The sequence below is a fragment of the Sardina pilchardus genome, chromosome 11, assembly GCF_963854185.1.
Source record: "Sardina pilchardus chromosome 11, fSarPil1.1, whole genome shotgun sequence".
In the NCBI taxonomy this organism is placed as follows: domain Eukaryota; kingdom Metazoa; phylum Chordata; class Actinopteri; order Clupeiformes; family Clupeidae; genus Sardina; species Sardina pilchardus.
This window is the reverse complement of record NC_085004.1, coordinates 32254040-32272356: the sequence shown is the minus strand read 5'-3', so window position 1 is coordinate 32272356 and position 18317 is coordinate 32254040. Positions and strand designations below refer to the sequence as shown.

The following is an 18317-nucleotide window of genomic DNA, read 5'->3' as shown; positions in this document are numbered from 1 at the left end:
TGTTGGGCCGGGCATGCCCCACCTGCCTCCATCAAACCAACCATTTCATTTGAATCTCAGACGCTGGGAAGTGCCATTTTAATGCATATCTAATGCACTCCATCCCTTAGATCACAGAAGGCTAGGAAACCCGCTCACTACTGAGACACGGCTGGACTGGGGAATGGTAATGCATATACTTGATGTTGCAAATTTGGTTCAGGATCAGCAGGGATACTAATATAAAAAATGCAGTTTGTTCACATGTACGGTCACGTTTTAAATGCACTCTGGATGCATTGCAATCCAACAGATACTTGAAGCAGAACAAATTGCTCCTAAAGATTCCAGTTTTTCACTTGGTAAGCACAATACACAGCACACAAGATATTAAGTATTCTCCTTACCTTCAGTTTCGATAATTGCCCCAAATCCTTTGCAGCACTAAATATCATCTGAGCGCCTTGCTGTTGTGAGAAAGGGAAAAAAAACAAATACAAAGGTTGAACAATGATTCTTAATGACACAAACAAAAAAAATAATTGCTAGAATTGTTCTGTGGTTTTGAGATTAGGCAGAACTCAAGCACAGCATGAGCCAGAGCCATATCAGGGATGTGTTGGTGAATTTTCTCCAGCCCATTGGCATTCAGTGTGCATAAGCTACGGCGGAATATTCTTAATGCAGGTGTGCAGGGCGCTGTCAGTGTTTAATGCACTGAACAAAGCGAGGCAGCTCCATCTGGGAGCGGCTGATAAAAGCGCAGACGTCGCTTGAGATGCTAAGCCCGTCGCCCGCAGGGCATCCTCGCCAGGGCTGTCAGTGCCGTGTCTACCCCACAGGTAAAGAAAGACTTTTTCCCCAGGTGCTGAGCGAGAACGCACCCCAAACACTGTTTACTTCCTGGCCTATTGATGCTGGCTTGAAAGCAAGGCTCGGATGAGGCCTTTACACAAATTGTTGCAATGAATCAGAGTGCGGGAATAGTGGGGGTGACACTTGATGGTGAATGTGAATGGTGGCACTGGCAGAGTGTGTATCTGTGTGACGCCGGGCGCGATGGCTCACACTCTGGTCCGTAAGCGGAGGCAAGACGATCTGCCGCTCGATGGTGTTCAGCACGATCTTCCAGAGCTCCTTCAGCACCCGCTTCAGCACCGTCTTCTCACAGATCTTGGCAAACAGCATCAGGCTGCACAACAAAAACAAAAACAAAAACACAAACAGCAGCGTTCCCACTTTGTCAACATCCCACCAGCAAGCCCGCATGATTGTCAATGACAGCAGCGCGGTACTGCAGCATCTGGTAGCAGTGATCAGAAACAGGCCCGGGCTCAGTAACCTCTGATACGTGGTGCAGATGCAGCTCCTTAATCTCTTACGCTGCTACAGCGTGGCTTAAGAGGTAGTGACGGAGGGGAGCAGTTGGGGGGGGGGGGGGGTGACATACTGTACACAAAAGAGGATTTAGTATTGCATATGATTACCAGACTTGGGGATAATTCTCTGATGGCCTCAATGTTACTCTGATAAGAGACTGGAGGAGTAGTGGTAACAATGGCATGCTTTTTTACAGTGACTCCAAGAGTTATGTAACCATGCATAACATTTAGTGCTGGGCGTATTATTTTAATTTGAGGATTTACCAGAGCAAATGAAAAACAGGAAATGTATGCTAATCTCAAATGTTGCTTGATTGGAGACTTTTGGCCTGGCAATTTTGCTTCCTTCCTCATCATGCATCACTGACAACATTTTAGGTGTGTGTGTGTGTGTGTGTGTGTGTGTGTGTGTGTGTGTGTGTGTGTAGTGGAGGGGTGAAACCTACTTCTTGTCCAGGAGGTCCATTAGAGGTCTCAGAACAGTCTCAGCGTCCATCGCAGCATTGCTCTTGTTGCCCACGTTGCCTTTAATCTGCACCAGCTCCTGATTCATCTGCTTCACACAGTCCTCTATGACCGGCTTGAAACTGTAGATCAGACACAAGGAACACACCATTTATAAAAGCCTCTCTCTCTCTCTGTGTGTGTGTGTGTGTGTGTGTGTGCTGATACAGCTGGTTTGATGTTGTCCTTCTGGGATTATCATCTTACCGGAAAACTCTTGACTATGTCTCATAATGTATACTCAAGGTAAGTGTCTGCTTCCTTTTTATGGACACATACATCAAGTTAAAACACATTGTTTTCTGAGATTTATTTAGCCATATTGTTGAGCCTTCCGAAGCACTTCGTGTCTCTTTAATTTATGTTTCAACAAGTCTCCTGAGCGTGCGGAGAGCCTCCTCGCGGTGTGTGTCTGATATGGATGCCCTCCATGCTAAAGCGGCGCGGCTAGCGCTAGCGGTGTGTGTCTGATATGGATGCTCTCCGGGCTAAAGCGGCGCGGCTAGCGCTAGCGTGAGCTCACCTGGAGCCGAAGACTGCGCTCAGCTGGTCCAGCACGGTGTTGAGCTTATTCTGCAGCTCCTTCAGCAGCTCACTGGCCTCAGCGTCCAGCTGCGAGACACAGGGAGAGTGAGAAACTGCCTCACACACACACACACACACACGCACGCACACGCACACGCACACGCACACGCACACGCACACCCACGCGCACGCACGCACGCACACACACACACACACACACACACACTCACGCACACACGCACACGCGCACACGCACAAACGCACACACACACGCACACACGCACACACGCACACACGCACACACACACTGATACGGGAGACAACAATGTGTTCATCTTAATCTGAGTGAGCGAGAGCCAAGACAGAGGAGGTGCTGAAGGGGAGGGAGGAGGATGAGCAGGAGACCTTCCTGAGAAATCAACTGAAGCGGCTGCCTTGGCTCACAGATTGTTTTGGGTGATGGAAGTTTAGTGAGTGCTGATGAACAATGCCTCCATCATATTATCTCAGCCTGAAGGGCTTCTGTGTCAGCTAGCCTACAGTGTGCCTGTGCCACATGTTGGATGATGGGAACAAACTGACAGCATACATTGATGCATAAAGAGCTTGTGGTAAAAAAAGTCTGCTAAAAAAGTACCTCATGTCACAGCTCTCAACAGCCACCTTTTATCTAATGTCTATCTGTCACACAGACATAAAGCTGCCCTAAACAGAAACACACTGATTTACCAAATCATTACTATGACAAAATGATCCAACCTAACCCAATCAAAGACTGAAGTCCCTGAGGCTGAAGAAAAGCTGGACCTTTATTTGATCTCATTGCTCTGACTCTCTCTGCCCTTATTATTCATTCCCCATGTAGCCCCTCCACCTCTGGAACACACGGCTGCTCATCAGGGAACGAGTCGCGCTTTCACACATGTAATCTTCCGGCCAGTTTAGCTGCAGATTTGAAATATTGCTGTCGGTATGAAGTGTTGATTAAAGGCTTGAAAAAGTGTTCAATCACTGCAGTGCTGCACACTGAAACAGGCACAGTACAGCAATGCACCATTCTTTAATGAGTTTGAGTGGGATGTGAGAGGAGCATCATCTGTGGCGCAATAAGATGTAGAGACTGCTGTGCATTTTCAGTAAGCCTTTCTCAAGGTGATTCTGTCGGGAGGTTCAATAGGGATAAAATGTTAAATCCAAAGGAACTGCATCCAGTCTAACTAAAGGTGCATAAACAAATAGCATCCTCCCACATAGTTTGTGAAGCAGAGATATGCTGGAAAATACACCTTCAACAAGCATCGGCACACATACAGTACAGTATATACTTGTGTGGGACTAGATTTGTGTGCGAATGCTGTATAAATATATGGTTTCTAAACTAGCTGAACACCTGTGTAATCAAGCTATTTCCTCTGGCGGATGGTTCCATTGATAAATAGGCCAATGGTCACTCACGAGTAGCGGAAGCTAAAGTCTGATCAAATTTTCATCTCTCTGATATATAATTCATAGTGAGGAAGACAGCGATCTTCTATGTCTACGGGAGGTCAGCTGGCCTCTTCAAGTGAGTGACCTCACACCGGAACTGGCTCTCATTCTCTGAAACCTCTACTGGCACTTGGGCTTGATGTGGCTACACCGCGGTCAAACGGGGTCGCTGGGAGGGAGGCTAGCGTGCTGAATTCAGACCAGGAGGATCATGGGGGAAGTGGCTATGCTATGCTGCTCTTGCTCAGCACACCTCTGGAAGCGTGTGGCCAAGGTCCTCATGCGCTGCATTCAAGTAAAACATGGCCAAGCCAACAACATCCACGTTGCATTGGCAACAATCACCCAGACTGCAGGGTGAAGTACAGTATCTAAAATAGAAACATGCCCATTATAGTTCTTATATTTCAATTAATGTAGAATCATATGGAATGAGTTTTCATTCTTGGCTACATTGCTTTTCCCTCCTCTTCCCCCCCATATGCAATAATGTGGCTTGTTAAACGCCCCTTACAGCAGTGCAGTGCTATATGCCTAAATTCAAAATAATGATTTTTGTGGGTGTGTAATACTGTACCCAGATAAGATGGAATTGAGTTGATTTGACAGGAGGCAATTTCCATGTAAATGTTAAAGGATATATTTACCAAATGACACCAGACACGAAGTCAAAACAGTGTCAAATGATTTAAAACAGGATGGACATGGGTATTTAATTGAAGAATAAACAATGTCACTCAGAGTCAGTCTTATTAGCATAAAGCAGAAGGGAATTGTTCAGAAGGGCAGTGCGATGGATTTCCAACGGGGTTTGTGCAGAGCAGTTAGCTAGGAGAGGTCACCTGCTTGGACATCTCTATATGACCAAACACTGCATATACTGTATAGCAGGCTGGACAGACACTAGAAGGATCCCTAACCTACATGTCACATATCCTGTAAAAATGTTCTCACCGTAGCGTGAAGAAAGCAAGGCTATAGCCTCTAAAATATGAAGAGACTGTGGTCAGGAGAGGAGAGAATACCTGAAGCCAAAGGTGTGCGTCTGGCTCTAAGTGTTGGACCCAATTATAAAACTCTTACTCCCTTAAGACTGAATGGGATCATAAGGACAGTGGATAAAGAGAGGGGCAACACTTGACTTCAACTATCAGAGCAAAGTTTAAGTTCTGCAATTAATTTCCTGGACTGTTAGCGATCTGTTTTTTTTATAATTTTGTGATAACACTCCTCCATAATTGCGTTTTTCTTTTACTTTGCTAATTGCTTTGGGAACGCCATCCCTGCTATGGCTGTTAAGTGTTTTACTGGAGAGTTTGGCTGCACAAAAAGTCTCTGCTTAAGTAGCGAGCTTTGATGTAAGAAGGGCTAGCTTCATTAATAAACCACACTTCACAAGTTCAGAACTGCGCTTCCAGATTTATCACAACTTTTAACCCGTGGTTCTAAATCAATGCTTTTCCACATGCATAATATACGCAACTCCAAAACAGTTGTCTTTGTTTGGTGTGAGTCTGCAGTGGTGTGGTGCGCTGTGGTGTAAATTACAAAGCGCTATATTTGGTGTGAGTCTGCAGTGGTGTGGTGCGCTGTGGTGTAAATTACAAAGCGCTATATTTGTGGCCGCGGTGAGGAGGTGGCAGGTCGTGTGTGACAGCAGTGCCTCTCTCAGTGTGAGCTGTGAGCAGAGCGGGAAAAGTGCGCTGAGTGTGAGATAAGCTCACCAAGCCCTGGCGACACACACGCGTCAGGCTGCCCTGGGTGACTGGGGTGAGCGAAATGAGGAATGATGATCAAAACGGAGATCAAGCGCCACTGCATCCCCACACTGGTGATCCCCGCTGCTAAATTAGCCATTAGCGCTGTAGTGTGGGGGGACATGGGGGGGGGGGGGGGGGGGTTGGAGGGGTGGTACAAAAAGACAAGCTATAAATAAAAGTGCGATTGGGTGTTTCAGATCCACCCAATCTGAGAGATGTTGAAAATGGCTTTGGCTTTTCAGACAGGGAAAGTCGTCAAAGTCTGGTGGCCCCCGTGCTATCGGAGCCTCTGAGATGGTGGTTTTCGCAGCGCTTTGGCACATGCCAAGTTATGTCAGCAGCTGTGACACATGCTCCTGACGGGGTGAGAACAGAGGCATGGGAAAGCAGGAGGGGGGGTGGAGGGAGAGGGGGGGTGGCACAGGAGGCCAGGAGGCATGGGGAGGAGGGTGTGGAGGCCAGGAGGCATGGGGAGGTGGCGTGCTTTCAGTGGCCATGGCGATGCAGGAGGGGCCGTTCACACACCTTGCAGAAGGCCACCACCCCTTCCTCCTGCCGCACACAGCACGCAGAGAATGGGAGACAGAAACAGACCACAGGAGACAGACACGCATTTCACATTGGTTAGAAGGAAAGACAGACGGACAGACAGACAGACAGACAGACAGACCAGAACACCAGACATGCAACTTCATGTCACGAGGAGGGTTACCGCGACACTGTCAAGGACACAGGACGGGTGTTAGAGGTGAACAGACAGGGTTAGAGAGGACAGCATCCATCCATCTAGTCAGCCAATACTACAGGGGGCGCCACCAGTGCCCCAACAGACCGATACATACCTGCTTTCCTCCCATAGACTCAAACATCTTCTCAAGCTGGACTCGGAGCTGCTGAATGTTGTTGAGCAGGATGCAGGGCTGTCGAGCAAACCAGAAGAAAATGAGAGGATTTCTGGAGTCATCCTATTTTTTGAGCCAGCTAGGCATATGTGTGAATTGATTTCCATCCATATCATCAGGGCATTCATGCATGCTATCATTAAATCTATACCCACTGAGGAGCCCATGATAGGTCAGAGATAATTAATTCAAATTCAGAAATCCATTTTCATGCTAAAGAGTTCTCCTCATATTCTATTACAAACTTTCTACATTATACAAAGTCAAGACTTTTTTTCTTGTCTACCTACTATTTTTTTTCTTGTTCTTTTCTCTGTTCTCTCCTCGAGGAGAAGGTTTGATTTTTTTTGTGAAATCAGTTTTATAGAGGCACTCCGAAACGCCAATAAAGCATCTTTAGAGGGGCAACAGTGTGTCCATATCAATAAGCTGCTGATGTGTGTGGAGTAGAGCAGAGCAGGGCTGAACCTGGAGCACACGGCATGCCTCCTCAACAGCCTGGACTGACCGATATACGACTGTCCTCATCTGTCTGAGCACTTAAAACAATTACCAGCGTGATCTACGCCAGGCTGGCCAAGGGCACACGTCACGTCGGCCCACTGATGAAGCTCCTCGCAGGGCTTCAGATGCGTATTAAGAGGCTGGAGATCTGCGCGACGGTGGAGTCCAAATGGCTTTATCGCTCACAAATGGAATGGAAGTTGTGCGGGCGCTGTGAGCCGACAGATGATCCGAGACAGTAACCTCGCTAAAACATATACCGCTCTATCGTAAGGGAATGTAGAAAGCCCCTGTTTAATTACGGAGATGATTTATTGGGGAAGTACAACTTTAAAGGTGGTGATCACATGAGGTTTTTCAGAGTTGAGCAAAATTGTCAATTAGGGAGGGAGAGAAGCGCTAGGGCACAGCACACTGATGCGAGAGCATACTGTACAGCACACACAGGAAGACGGAGCCAGAGATAGGCCTTTAATTAATGTCCAACAGAAGCCTCCTCTGTGGACCTGTCACACTTTTAAAGGAAACATCTGTCATCCGCCTCAGACTGATAGCAAAAGCATTCTATTTGACTGTTAAAAGAAAGCGGATTGCATGTAATTTGCTGTAGAACCTGTCTAGTCTTTGTCCTGCCCCCTCTGTCACGGAAAACAAAGAGGAGAAGGTGAAATGAATGATCTTGCATGAGACATGCTTTCTCCTCTGTGCAGCCCAGTTAGTGAGCATGTGTGAGCGCAGGCCTGCATGAGACATGCTTCCTCCTCTGTGCAGCCCAGTTAGTGAGCATGTGTGAGCGCAGGCCTGCATGAGACATGCTTCCTCCTCTGTGCAGCCCAGTTAGTGAGCATGTGTGAGCGCAGGCCTGCATGAGACATGCTTCCTCCTCTGTGCAGCCCAGTTAGTGAGCATGTGTGAGCGCAGGCCTGCATGAGACATGCTTCCTCCTCTGTGCAGCCCAGTTAGTGAGCATGTGTGAGCGCAGGCCTGCATGAGACATGCTTCCTCCTCTGTGCAGCCCAGTTAGTGGGCATGTGTGAGTGCAGGCCTGCATGAGACATGCTTCCTCCTCTGTGCAGCCCAGTTAGTGGGCATGTGTGAGTGCAGGCCTGCTGGCCACATGGCTGAGCTGCAGATCCACCTAATGGGCCGGTCACAGTTCACCACAAACCTCAGCGCCTCACTAAGCCTCGCCGCGGTCACCATGGAAACAAGGGAGCAGGATGCCCCGCCAAAGACAACGATACTAATGTCTGATGTGCCCAAAAAAGACACACCACAACAGGACCACAGCATGAAAGAGAGCAGATGATGCTTACCACTTTCTCTTTACTGGCATGCATGGGGAAATCCTTGGATATGATTGCAGCATATTGCACAAGAACTTTGTTGATGGTCTACAAAGGAGAAACAGACAAGAAATCAGCTGGGAGCTCAGAGTGACAGCTGGAGACACAGGATTTGGCACCGAACCTTAAGATGTTGATAAAAGAGCTCAAAAGACAACAGCATTTTACATTCTGCCAACACTGACATATCTGACCAAAAAAACATCAAGACCTCCTTCTTTACTGAGCATCCAAAAAAGAAATATAAAGAAGGTGTAGCATTAAATACATGAATTATGCATTTCAAGAAATGCAAAAAAATATGAATAAATGTTTCGCTGTTGTACTGTTGTAATTGATTGCCAGTGCCAAATCTAATAAAGGAATCATCTGTCAGAGCCTTCATTAAAAAATCAAAGCTTATAAAGTTATAATTAAAAAATCTGAATTATACTCTAACTTTTATTCACACTTAAAATGTGATTCATTATACTGTATAATATAACTACAATAATATCTAAAAATATAAAATAACTCTTTTAATATAACAATTATTCATTGAAAATTCATTCTGCAAATGATCTACAGTAAGTATCCCACCCCCGTGTAACATACATTGCACCTATGACTGTGATGGTGTGAAAATGCACATGTGCTTACATTTGCAAAGCGGCGCATGAAGTGGGCCAGCGCGTGTGGGTTGGGGCACTCCAGCTTCTTGATGATCTCAAAGCTCTGGTTGAGCTGCGTGAACACGTCCACCACCGAGCAGGAGAAGAGCGCGTGCTCCGACGTCACCTGGAACTGGAGGGGCGGCCACAAGAGCACACGTTAGCACATAGCGCCGCGGGCTACGGGCGTGTGCTTTACATGGCCACAAGAGCACACGTTAGCACATAGCGCCGCGGGGTACGGGCGCGTGCTTTACATGGCCACAAGAGCACAAGAGCGCACGTTAGCACATAGCGCCGCGGGCTACGGGCGTGTGCTTTACATGGCCACAAGAGCACACGTTAGCACATAGCGCCGCGGGGTACGGGCGCGTGCTTTACATGGCCACAAGAGCACAAGAGCGCACGTTAGCACATAGCGCCGCGGGCTACGGGCGTGTGCTTTACATGGCCACAAGAGCACACGTTAGCACATAGCGCCGCGGGGTACGGGCGCGTGCTTTACATGGCCACAAGAGCACACGTTAGCACATAGCGCCGCGGGGTACGGGCGTGTGCTTTATATGGCCACAAGAGCACACGCTACTGCTGGAGAACCGCAGCGGGGCGGGTATACGGGCGTGTGCTTTACATGCTGAACGTTCTGCAGCCCTTACATTGTGTACAAAGGGAACTTTCATTTCTCCCTCTGTATCCTGAAATTGACTATATGTTTTCTCAATTATAATTAGGACTGTTTGTGCAAATGCACCTCCTAATAAACTTGTTTTAGCAACTGGATTTAATTATTCTGATAAAAAACCTGTTAGAGCACTGTATGCAATTAACGTATGAATCCAATCAGCCCTATGTTCCAACCAGCAGTTTAGCACACAAAGTCAGTCATGTTATAATATGTTGTAATATGAGTAATATGAGTAATATCAGTAATATGTTGGGCCATGGTGCTGTGAGACATTATTTGTAATGACTATATCAAAGTGCTTAAACTCCTCAGATGATCTTACTAGAGCCTAAAGCAGGATGAGGACATCCAAGTTAATGTTTCAGGTAAACGCAGTAGGGCATAAGCCAATTTTATCCTGCTGGGATGGATGACAGGCAGACATCTCAGTTGTACTGAGTGCTCTTCAAACGTGAGCGAGCGCTTACCCCGTCTTTCTTATCCCTCTCGAGAGCGCCATTAAGGAAGTCCATGGCCACGTCCTCGTTCTCATCGAGCCACTGAATAACAAAAGGCTCGAACCACCTGCCAGAGAGAGAGAGAGAGAGAGAGAGAGAGAGAGAGAGAGAGAGAGAGAGAGAGAGAGAGAGAGAGAGAGAGAGAGCAACACGTCAGGTCACAGCGACGCTTGGTGATCCCGTCGCCAAATCCCTCCCAGACAGCGCCCCCCTGGAGGGCTGTGGGCTCCGACCCCCATTACAGCAATTAAGGGTGCTGAGGGACGGAGCGGCCGGCGGAGAGGAGAGGACATCCAGCCAGCCTGCTGCTGTGGCTGCTGTGGCTGCTGCTGCTGCTGCTGCTGCTGCTGCTGCTGCTGCTGTGGCTGCTGTGGCTGCTGTGGCTGCTGTGGCTGCTGCTGCTGTGGCTGCGGCTCACTCTGGCTTTTCCTCCACTAAGCTGTTTTTGGGGAGTTTTATAATGAGGCGGTGCAGTCCAGACCTCATTAGAGAAACAACAAACAGCAAAAAAGAAAAGCTTTGTGCCACTGTCTCAACTCCATTAGTTTCCAAAGCGGTGGACGCGGCGCTTCAAAAGTGGCAATGACCATCTGCACCAAGGTAGTCCTGGGGTACGCAGTACGCACCCACACGTGTGCAGGAGCTGTGAGGGAACGCCTCGTGCTGCTGAGATACGGTGCGGGCCGCGCGGCTACGCCTCTGTGAGGGGACGCCTCGTGCTGCGGAGATAAGGTGCAGGCCGCACGGCTACGCCTCAGATGTGATGGCTGATTGATATGGAGAGCAGCAGCAGAGATAGGGGAGCGCTCACTAACTCTAGTGCAGGTGTTCAAGTGACACAACTCCTAAAAGCTTTTCCACGTAGCACCTGCATCATAAATCTGTGTGGGAGGGCCTCCTATTCATGTTCAGATTTAGCTCAATAAGCGAGGCATTTTTAATATTGGTAGGCAACATCTTGCACGGTGGAGGGCTTGCTTGTCACAATACATTATGAATCCAAGGAGAGATTTACAGCATTTTAAAGGCATTAATGCAAATCAATGCAGACTGAATTAATATCTAGGCAGTAAAGCATGTTGATTTGGAGACAGTCATCACGTTGGGAAGAACAAGAGGGCAGAAGGGCGGGGCAACGTGCATGCATTAAGGAATAAGGACGAGCAAGCGGGACACACACAGCTACCAGTGGCCAGAGGTGGAGGTGAATGCTGGTGATTAGCAAAGTGAGTTTTAGTGTGAACAAGATCCTAAAATACCACATACACACACAGAATGTCCGTGCAGTGAATGAGAGACACTGTGTAGTGTGCTGGAGTGGCGTAGAACAGAGCGCTAAGGTTGAGGGGGCGTTGCTGTAGTGCTGTAGTGCTGTAGCGCTGTAGTGCTGTAGTGCACTGTACGGTGCAGGGGCACGGTGTGAAAACGGGTCCAGTGGGGGCGGAGGAGAGGGCAGCACAGAGGGGGCAGTGGGGGCTGAGGAGAGGGCAGCACAGAACTGGGCACACCAGCGCCGGGAAACGCTGGAAAGCAGTGGGCACCGCAGAGGGTGCAGTAAAGAGACACTGAGCGGTGTATAGGAGCAGCACTTCACAGCCACGCTGGGTCCATGAGGAGAGAACACACAAACACACACACAGAGAGACAGAGAGACAGAGAGAGAGAGAGAAAGAGAGAGAGAGAGAGAGAGAGAGAAGAGGGGCAAACACAGGCAGACAGGCATTCACATAGAACTGAACGGGCCAAAAAAAGTGAATCAAATTGGGAGGAGCATGTGACCTCCCCCTCCTGCCGTATGATAATTGCATCATTATGATGATGCTGTCCAGTGTGCTGCAGGTGATCCCAGTCAGGCAGCATGCACACATCTGCTGGAGAGATTAATAATAATAATAATAATATCTAGCAGGCGAGGAGTGGAGGAGGCTGCCTCTGGGAAAATCAATTCCTCTCAAGGTGTTGTTTGAGTGACAGGCCGAGCACAACGCTCGCCGCCCTGTCCTGGCTGTCAGCGGCTCCCGCGCGCCGCACGCTCATCATTCAGCCTAATGGATTGGATGCTGTTGCACCAACAACGGCCGCGTGTGGAAGGGCAATGTGTTTCTACACATGTATTACAAAATCATGCAAGAGGGGATTACCCTTGTGGCACGCTGTGCGCAAGCTCTAGGTCATGTGTTTACTTGGACTTCCCAACTCAAGTGCAGTGACGGAGCGTGGGAGAGGAGGGAGTCAGCACACACATGGTGAGGAGAGAGGAACGGCCACTTGAGCACTAGGACGTCCACACAGTATATAAATATACAGAGACAGGGCTGAGGAGAGGGAGCCACACAGTGAGTGGAATATAAAGTAACACAAGACAGACATGATGCCAGTGGAGTGACCGTGAATACCTACAGAGAATACTCCGGTGGGATCCCCTTGAAGGCTGGCAGATCACGGACGTACTCATTATGGAACCATTTGACTTTGAAATGTAAATTCATGTACTCCGTGCTTTTGCATAGACGATGTTTATCATGCTCTGCAACAGAAGAGGTGATACAAAGAGAATACAAATACGTTAACATGAGTTATTTTAATGGCGATCAACATACATCACTCTGCATAAGTAACATGTCTTTATGGGTTTGACTGTCATTACATATTATTACATGACTATTTGAAATGCTTAAACATACAATTTTTTGCAACAAACAACTCTCATCCTTTAGTCAACAAAAATAAGAATTCTTAAATGAAGAATTAAGTCTCTTTTTAGTGTCATCATCATGCACATCACGTACTGAACAAAAGTAGCAGCTGCCCCTTCTCTTAGCCCCCCAATAGTGCACATAGCAATAAACTCTATCAACTGGCATGTTCACGCTATAGACAAGGGAATAGATGATTCAATTTCAGATAGCTCAGATGTCCAAATGAAAACATCTCAAACAACCCTTAGATGTACTGCTACCATTTTGGTACGTGCACATTCCAAAAGAATGCTTAAACCTCTTTAGCAGTGAACTCTGAGCTGCAGGGCGCTGTGTAGCCATTTGGAAAGAATCACAAGAAAGGGGAGGGGAGGAAAGACAGCCATGTTTTGATGTAGCATCCCCAGCGCATCCCATTTGTTTTGGGGTGCGGAGCGGCTGCTGTGTTCAAAGCCTCCTAATTAAAATGAGCAGTTTTACAGTCCATCCGCTATCCCTTAACATACCCTGCAAACAACCAGCCAGTCCCTTTAAACTGCAGCAGTGCAACTCTAAGCAGCTCTTTGGCTGGCCCTGCTGCTCTGAGCGGTGTCTATTTACCACAGTATATGCTAGCGGCTCTCATTCAGTATTCAGTCAGATAGAAGGAGCAGCTAAACCCGACCCAACGAGAGGCCACTATTCTGGCTCAGTGGACTTGACAGCAGATGAGACGATGCCCCGGCCCTTCAGGCCTAATATTGAGCCCTCAGGAACAAATAGAAACAACATGTAGTGAAGAGAGATTTCAAGCCCAAACCAATAGCCTCATGTTCACAATATTGGGAGAGGCAGGCAATCTGAAACTCATGTCAGGGAGCCCTGTGTTTAAAATCAGCAAGGTTTATGGTGACGCTGGCATGACCTTGGCAGTGAGAGGCATTCGAAATAGGACCTGACTCAGGACTTAATGAAAGTTAGATTGGGTGAAGGCTGCCCCATATGGATTTTCTTGTGGACTGGACAGTAGACATTGCAGCTTCTCTGTATTGAATGGGAAAAAACGTCAAGAGACAAAAAGATACTAGCTGACAAGTCAAGGGGAGAAAAAGCGCTAGTCCACTGGCAGGCGAACCGATAGAAATGAAGAGGGAAAGGAACAGAACAGAGAAAAAGACAAGAAAGCCGATGCAGATTACAGGCTGGGTTTGCTGCAGTGTGCACTACAGCAGCTCAACTGCCAATGTGAATGGATATGAGCAACACCTCAGCCAGGCAGGTAGCATTGTCAGCACTTGCCCACTGAACCTGCCTTGCCTTGCCCTGCCTTGCCCTGCCCTGCCTTGCCTTGCCTTGCCCTGCCTTGCCTTGCCTTGCCCTGCCTTGCCTTGCCCTGCCTTGCCTTGCCTTGCCCATTGACTGCTATCTGCTTGACAGATTGAGGGACGATCAAACATCAACCTTAAATGCTTGTCTCCTCTGATCTACTGATGCATTTGAAATTCATCCACTCTGCCCCCCACTCAATCTGCTCTGTCCAGGGATGTGGTCACCCTGTGCTGTGTGTAGGCTTGGACGAATGGGAGTGGAGCTCAGTACGTTGACTGATCCAGACAATAACGGCGCTGCTTTTCCTGAGTCTTTTATTGTTCCCCTGCAGCCATTTACAGCCATTCTGATGGTTAGATAATCACTGGGCATAAAATAAACATTTTTACAAAATAGCTTTTGACATAGGAGGCATTCACAATAAACATTCATAAAAGTTCCCTTTGCACGCATCAATTATTCAAATGACTCAATCCATATTTTAGCCATCAACTGGAACACACACACGCACACAAGTCAACACAAAAAGATCTGACTGTATGCTGGGGATGTAAACATAAAAGCCATATTTTGAATTGCAAAGTAGAGACCACCAGTATGTCGAATCACTTTGAGATAATCACTGGCTTTTTCAAAACCAACACAATCCTGGACAAAAGCCATTTCAAACACACTGTTACAGGGAATATGTGGGAATATGAGATGGTGGAATTCAAGGTTTTCACTAAAGGAATGCTTCTGTGGTTGGGAAAGAGAAGTGAGAGAGAGCATAATGACTTTCCTCTTGAACATCAAAGGGTCTATAATCCATGTTTTCACCTATGCATACGCGCTTCCTGCTACAATAGCAAACCCAGTCACCACCAGGGTGCTTGCCACCATATTAAATACCATGAAGCTGACAGTTGTCTTTCCACAAATCCCACAGATTTTCTTCATGGCAGAAATGGAGGCATTACAAATCTTTTGTCACTTTGGCAACATACACTTGCGTTTTGAGTCTTTGTTGTTCTAGCGGATGTGCCGCCGTAGCGCGAGATCCCGAGCACTTGTGTGTGCCCCTCGTGCAGCGAGTATCCTCAGTCCTGTGTGAACGAGGAGGGAAACTCACGGCGGGGAAATGTGATCCGGTGTGACGGTGCCACTTTGATAACTCGGCTGAGTAGGCACTGCGGGCATCTCGGTGGTTGAGTGTGGCAGAGGCGTGGGCCGCGCACGCTGTGATGGGCAGAGCAGAACCGGGGCAGCCCAGAGCCCCAGATGCCCAGGCGGCGCCATGCCCACAACCCAAAGCCCTCCAACGCGCCCACCCCCTCCTCTGCCCCCCAGCCTGCTCCCGTCTGATGGAACTATAGCCAAAGATCCCTCATTACTGACAAGATAGAGCAACATAATGCATCTCTATGGAAGATCCTTCATTACTGACAAGATAGAGCAACTTAATGCATCTCTATGGAAGATCCTTCATTACTGACAAGATAGAGCAACTTAATGCATCTCTATGGAAGATCCTTCATTACTGACAAGATAGAGCAACATAATGCATCTCTATGGAAGCAAAATTCGAACACTTCCTGTCTGCTTAAAGAGGCGTGTCACAAAGTCGTCATAGTGGGATATCGATCTCTGTCAGATTGACAAGCAGTTCTGTTCAAATGTAACGTCACTTTCTAGGTCTGCTTAAAGGGGGATTTCACCCCTTCCCTTCGCAAAAACAGAGCGTGGAAATGTTTGAACGTTTGCGCCTCTCGCTCCGCTTTCACCCTCTCTGAACATACCCACCCCCTCCTCTGCGCTCCTGGCTGCTCCCTGGCTACAGTGCATACTAGCACACGCTTCCCAGTGGAGGCATATAGGGGCCTCTTGACTGACATGAATGAGGACAGGTAGTCTGGAAGATTCTGAAGGTCAACTCTCCTGGGTCTTCTGTGGACGTCTCCACTGGAGTGTATCCATGGCTGCACATACTGAGCAACGGACCATGGAGAGCCGCAGAGAGTAGCAGCTATACACAAAAACTCTGTGGGCACTGACACAAAATTGGGCCGTGTAGGTGGAACACGGCCAGCTGAGAGACTGACCACCCCCATCACTGCACATTTCCACAGTTGAGCGTAATGACATTGACTGGGGTGAGGCACAGCAGTAGTTTTTCATCCTTGATCTTCAAAGGTACATTCATGATCCAGTCTTATATCTCTGACTAATGAGTCTCTAAACAGGGTTTTATTGAGTGCAATCCACAGATGCTGGAGTCATTTGATGCCTCAGGCAGAGGATTCAGCCTTTGATGTGTGTACAAAATTTCCCAAAAAGTTAAGTGCATTGGACGTTCTAACAGAAAGCTGGCCTGGGAAAACTCAGGCAAACTGAGAATGATCTAGAAGGCTGACAGGGAGTTGGAAGTTCATCTCAATATGACTGTTGACAAAATGACTGTTGATTCTTAATAAGCTTTAACTGTGGCCAAATGTTAAGCTTGTGTGGTCCACCTGCAACACTCAGCGAGAGGCATGTGTGTGTAAATCCGCTTAAGGGGGGCCAAGTCATGTCTACCAAAGGTTCCCAATCTCCTGCTTCTGGCATGCACTCATTTCCTTGCCTTCTTTAAACACTTATTCTACTTGACACAAGTAAACATACCAGGAGACTAAATAAAACGCTCTGCTGGCATCATCAGCTGAAGGGGAATGTTTGAACAAAGACACCTACAAACAAACTGTGCAGACAGATTTGCCGTCGCTGCTGCAGATGTGGTGGGTGGACACGCCTGCACAGACTCATTTGTTGTGCGTCGCTAATGACTGGACTGCCACTGTCACCCAGTCGGGCGCGTCGGCTCGGCTCGGCTCCGATATGGGAGTGGACGCTAAGCGAGGCACGCCGTTCCGCTCGCATGTCTCAGGCGCTCACACCTAAGATAGACAGCTTCCTGGAGAGCCCCCGTTTCCCCGGGACACCATCAGTCAAGTGATGATGACAAATTTCATGCTTTGGTGACGAGAGCTGCCTGTCAAGAGCAGTTAAAGCATGCTGAAAGGAAGGGAGATGGCCCAAGGATGCTCCCTCAGATGGGGTGTCTATGAGTGTCAACGCCTGGAGACCTTCTATTATGCATATGAACACAGGCAGTAATATAGACAATCTGACAGTAATATAGATCATTTCAACAAAATGCTTTGTTTGCACACCTATACAAGGCAATGTGGTGAGTTGAGGATATGAAAGATCTCCATCTGGTGCAGTATTTCATAGTCAATGAAGTGTATTCTCCATTAGCTGGGAATATTAAAAACAAAATTGAACTAAATGATTCTTTGATAGAGATTTATGCTTTGATTGGGATAAAATGGTCCCAGTGATCATCATCTAATCTATTATGAAATAATCTGGTCACATGCCTGGGAGTCACCTGGCCCCAGCGCCTCCTAAGTTATCTCCTCTTCATCAGAGGTGAGTTAATGAAACAGAGTCTGGAGCACACACTATACATTAGGGTTTTGCAGCGCACACAATGAGATCAGCCAAAGTGACTGCTATAGAGCTCAGCAGTCAGTAAGAACTGTTGCAATGAAATAATAACGTGAAATCAAATAGAATTGGCCAAAAGGAGGTGGTGCTAATCCTAAACAGAGTGCCGGTCAGAACATTTATCTCCTCAACAGGAGTGCAGATCCACACCCTGCCCCCCCTCTCTCTCCGTCTCTCTCTCCGTCTCTGTCTCTCTCACACACACATTTTAAGAACGTAGGTGTGTATTTCCCATTTGCTCTGAAGGGCTGGGATTTGCTTAACAGCAGTTTATGCTAATTGGTGCCCTGTCCGATATCTGGCTGGCCCAGAGGGGCAGGAGAAGAGCTCCCCCTCAAACACAGTTAATGACTCAGGGTCTCACTCATCTCCCCACACAATTCTCAGAATGAGTCCAGACAATCAGGAAAAGCCCTCTGATTCTGCTGAGAGAGGCATCCGGCGCCGGCTGGATCTCTGCTTGATGAATTAATTGCTCAAGGAGAGTGGACTGCAGTGGGCGAGAGGAGCGCTACTGAGCTAAAGCCAACACAGCAGGCTAGAGGGGGCAGGTCACG

General features: G+C 47.8%; 1 protein-coding gene across 1 annotated transcript in view; it reads right to left on the bottom strand.

Annotated features, from left to right (window-relative positions):
* Positions 1–18317, bottom strand: part of LOC134096011 (protein unc-13 homolog C) — a 97855-nt gene that overhangs the window by 18054 nt on the left and 61484 nt on the right. The window contains exons 19-28 of the mRNA XM_062549749.1: positions 12623–12749; positions 10193–10289; positions 9030–9173; positions 8361–8438; positions 6481–6558; positions 6164–6190; positions 2389–2477; positions 1808–1948; positions 1048–1171; positions 387–446 (exon numbers count right to left, since the gene is read on the bottom strand). Coding sequence (XP_062405733.1) covers positions 387–446; positions 1048–1171; positions 1808–1948; positions 2389–2477; positions 6164–6190; positions 6481–6558; positions 8361–8438; positions 9030–9173; positions 10193–10289; positions 12623–12749 — 965 coding nt within the window. The remainder of the gene's footprint in view (positions 1–386; positions 447–1047; positions 1172–1807; positions 1949–2388; positions 2478–6163; positions 6191–6480; positions 6559–8360; positions 8439–9029; positions 9174–10192; positions 10290–12622; positions 12750–18317) is intronic.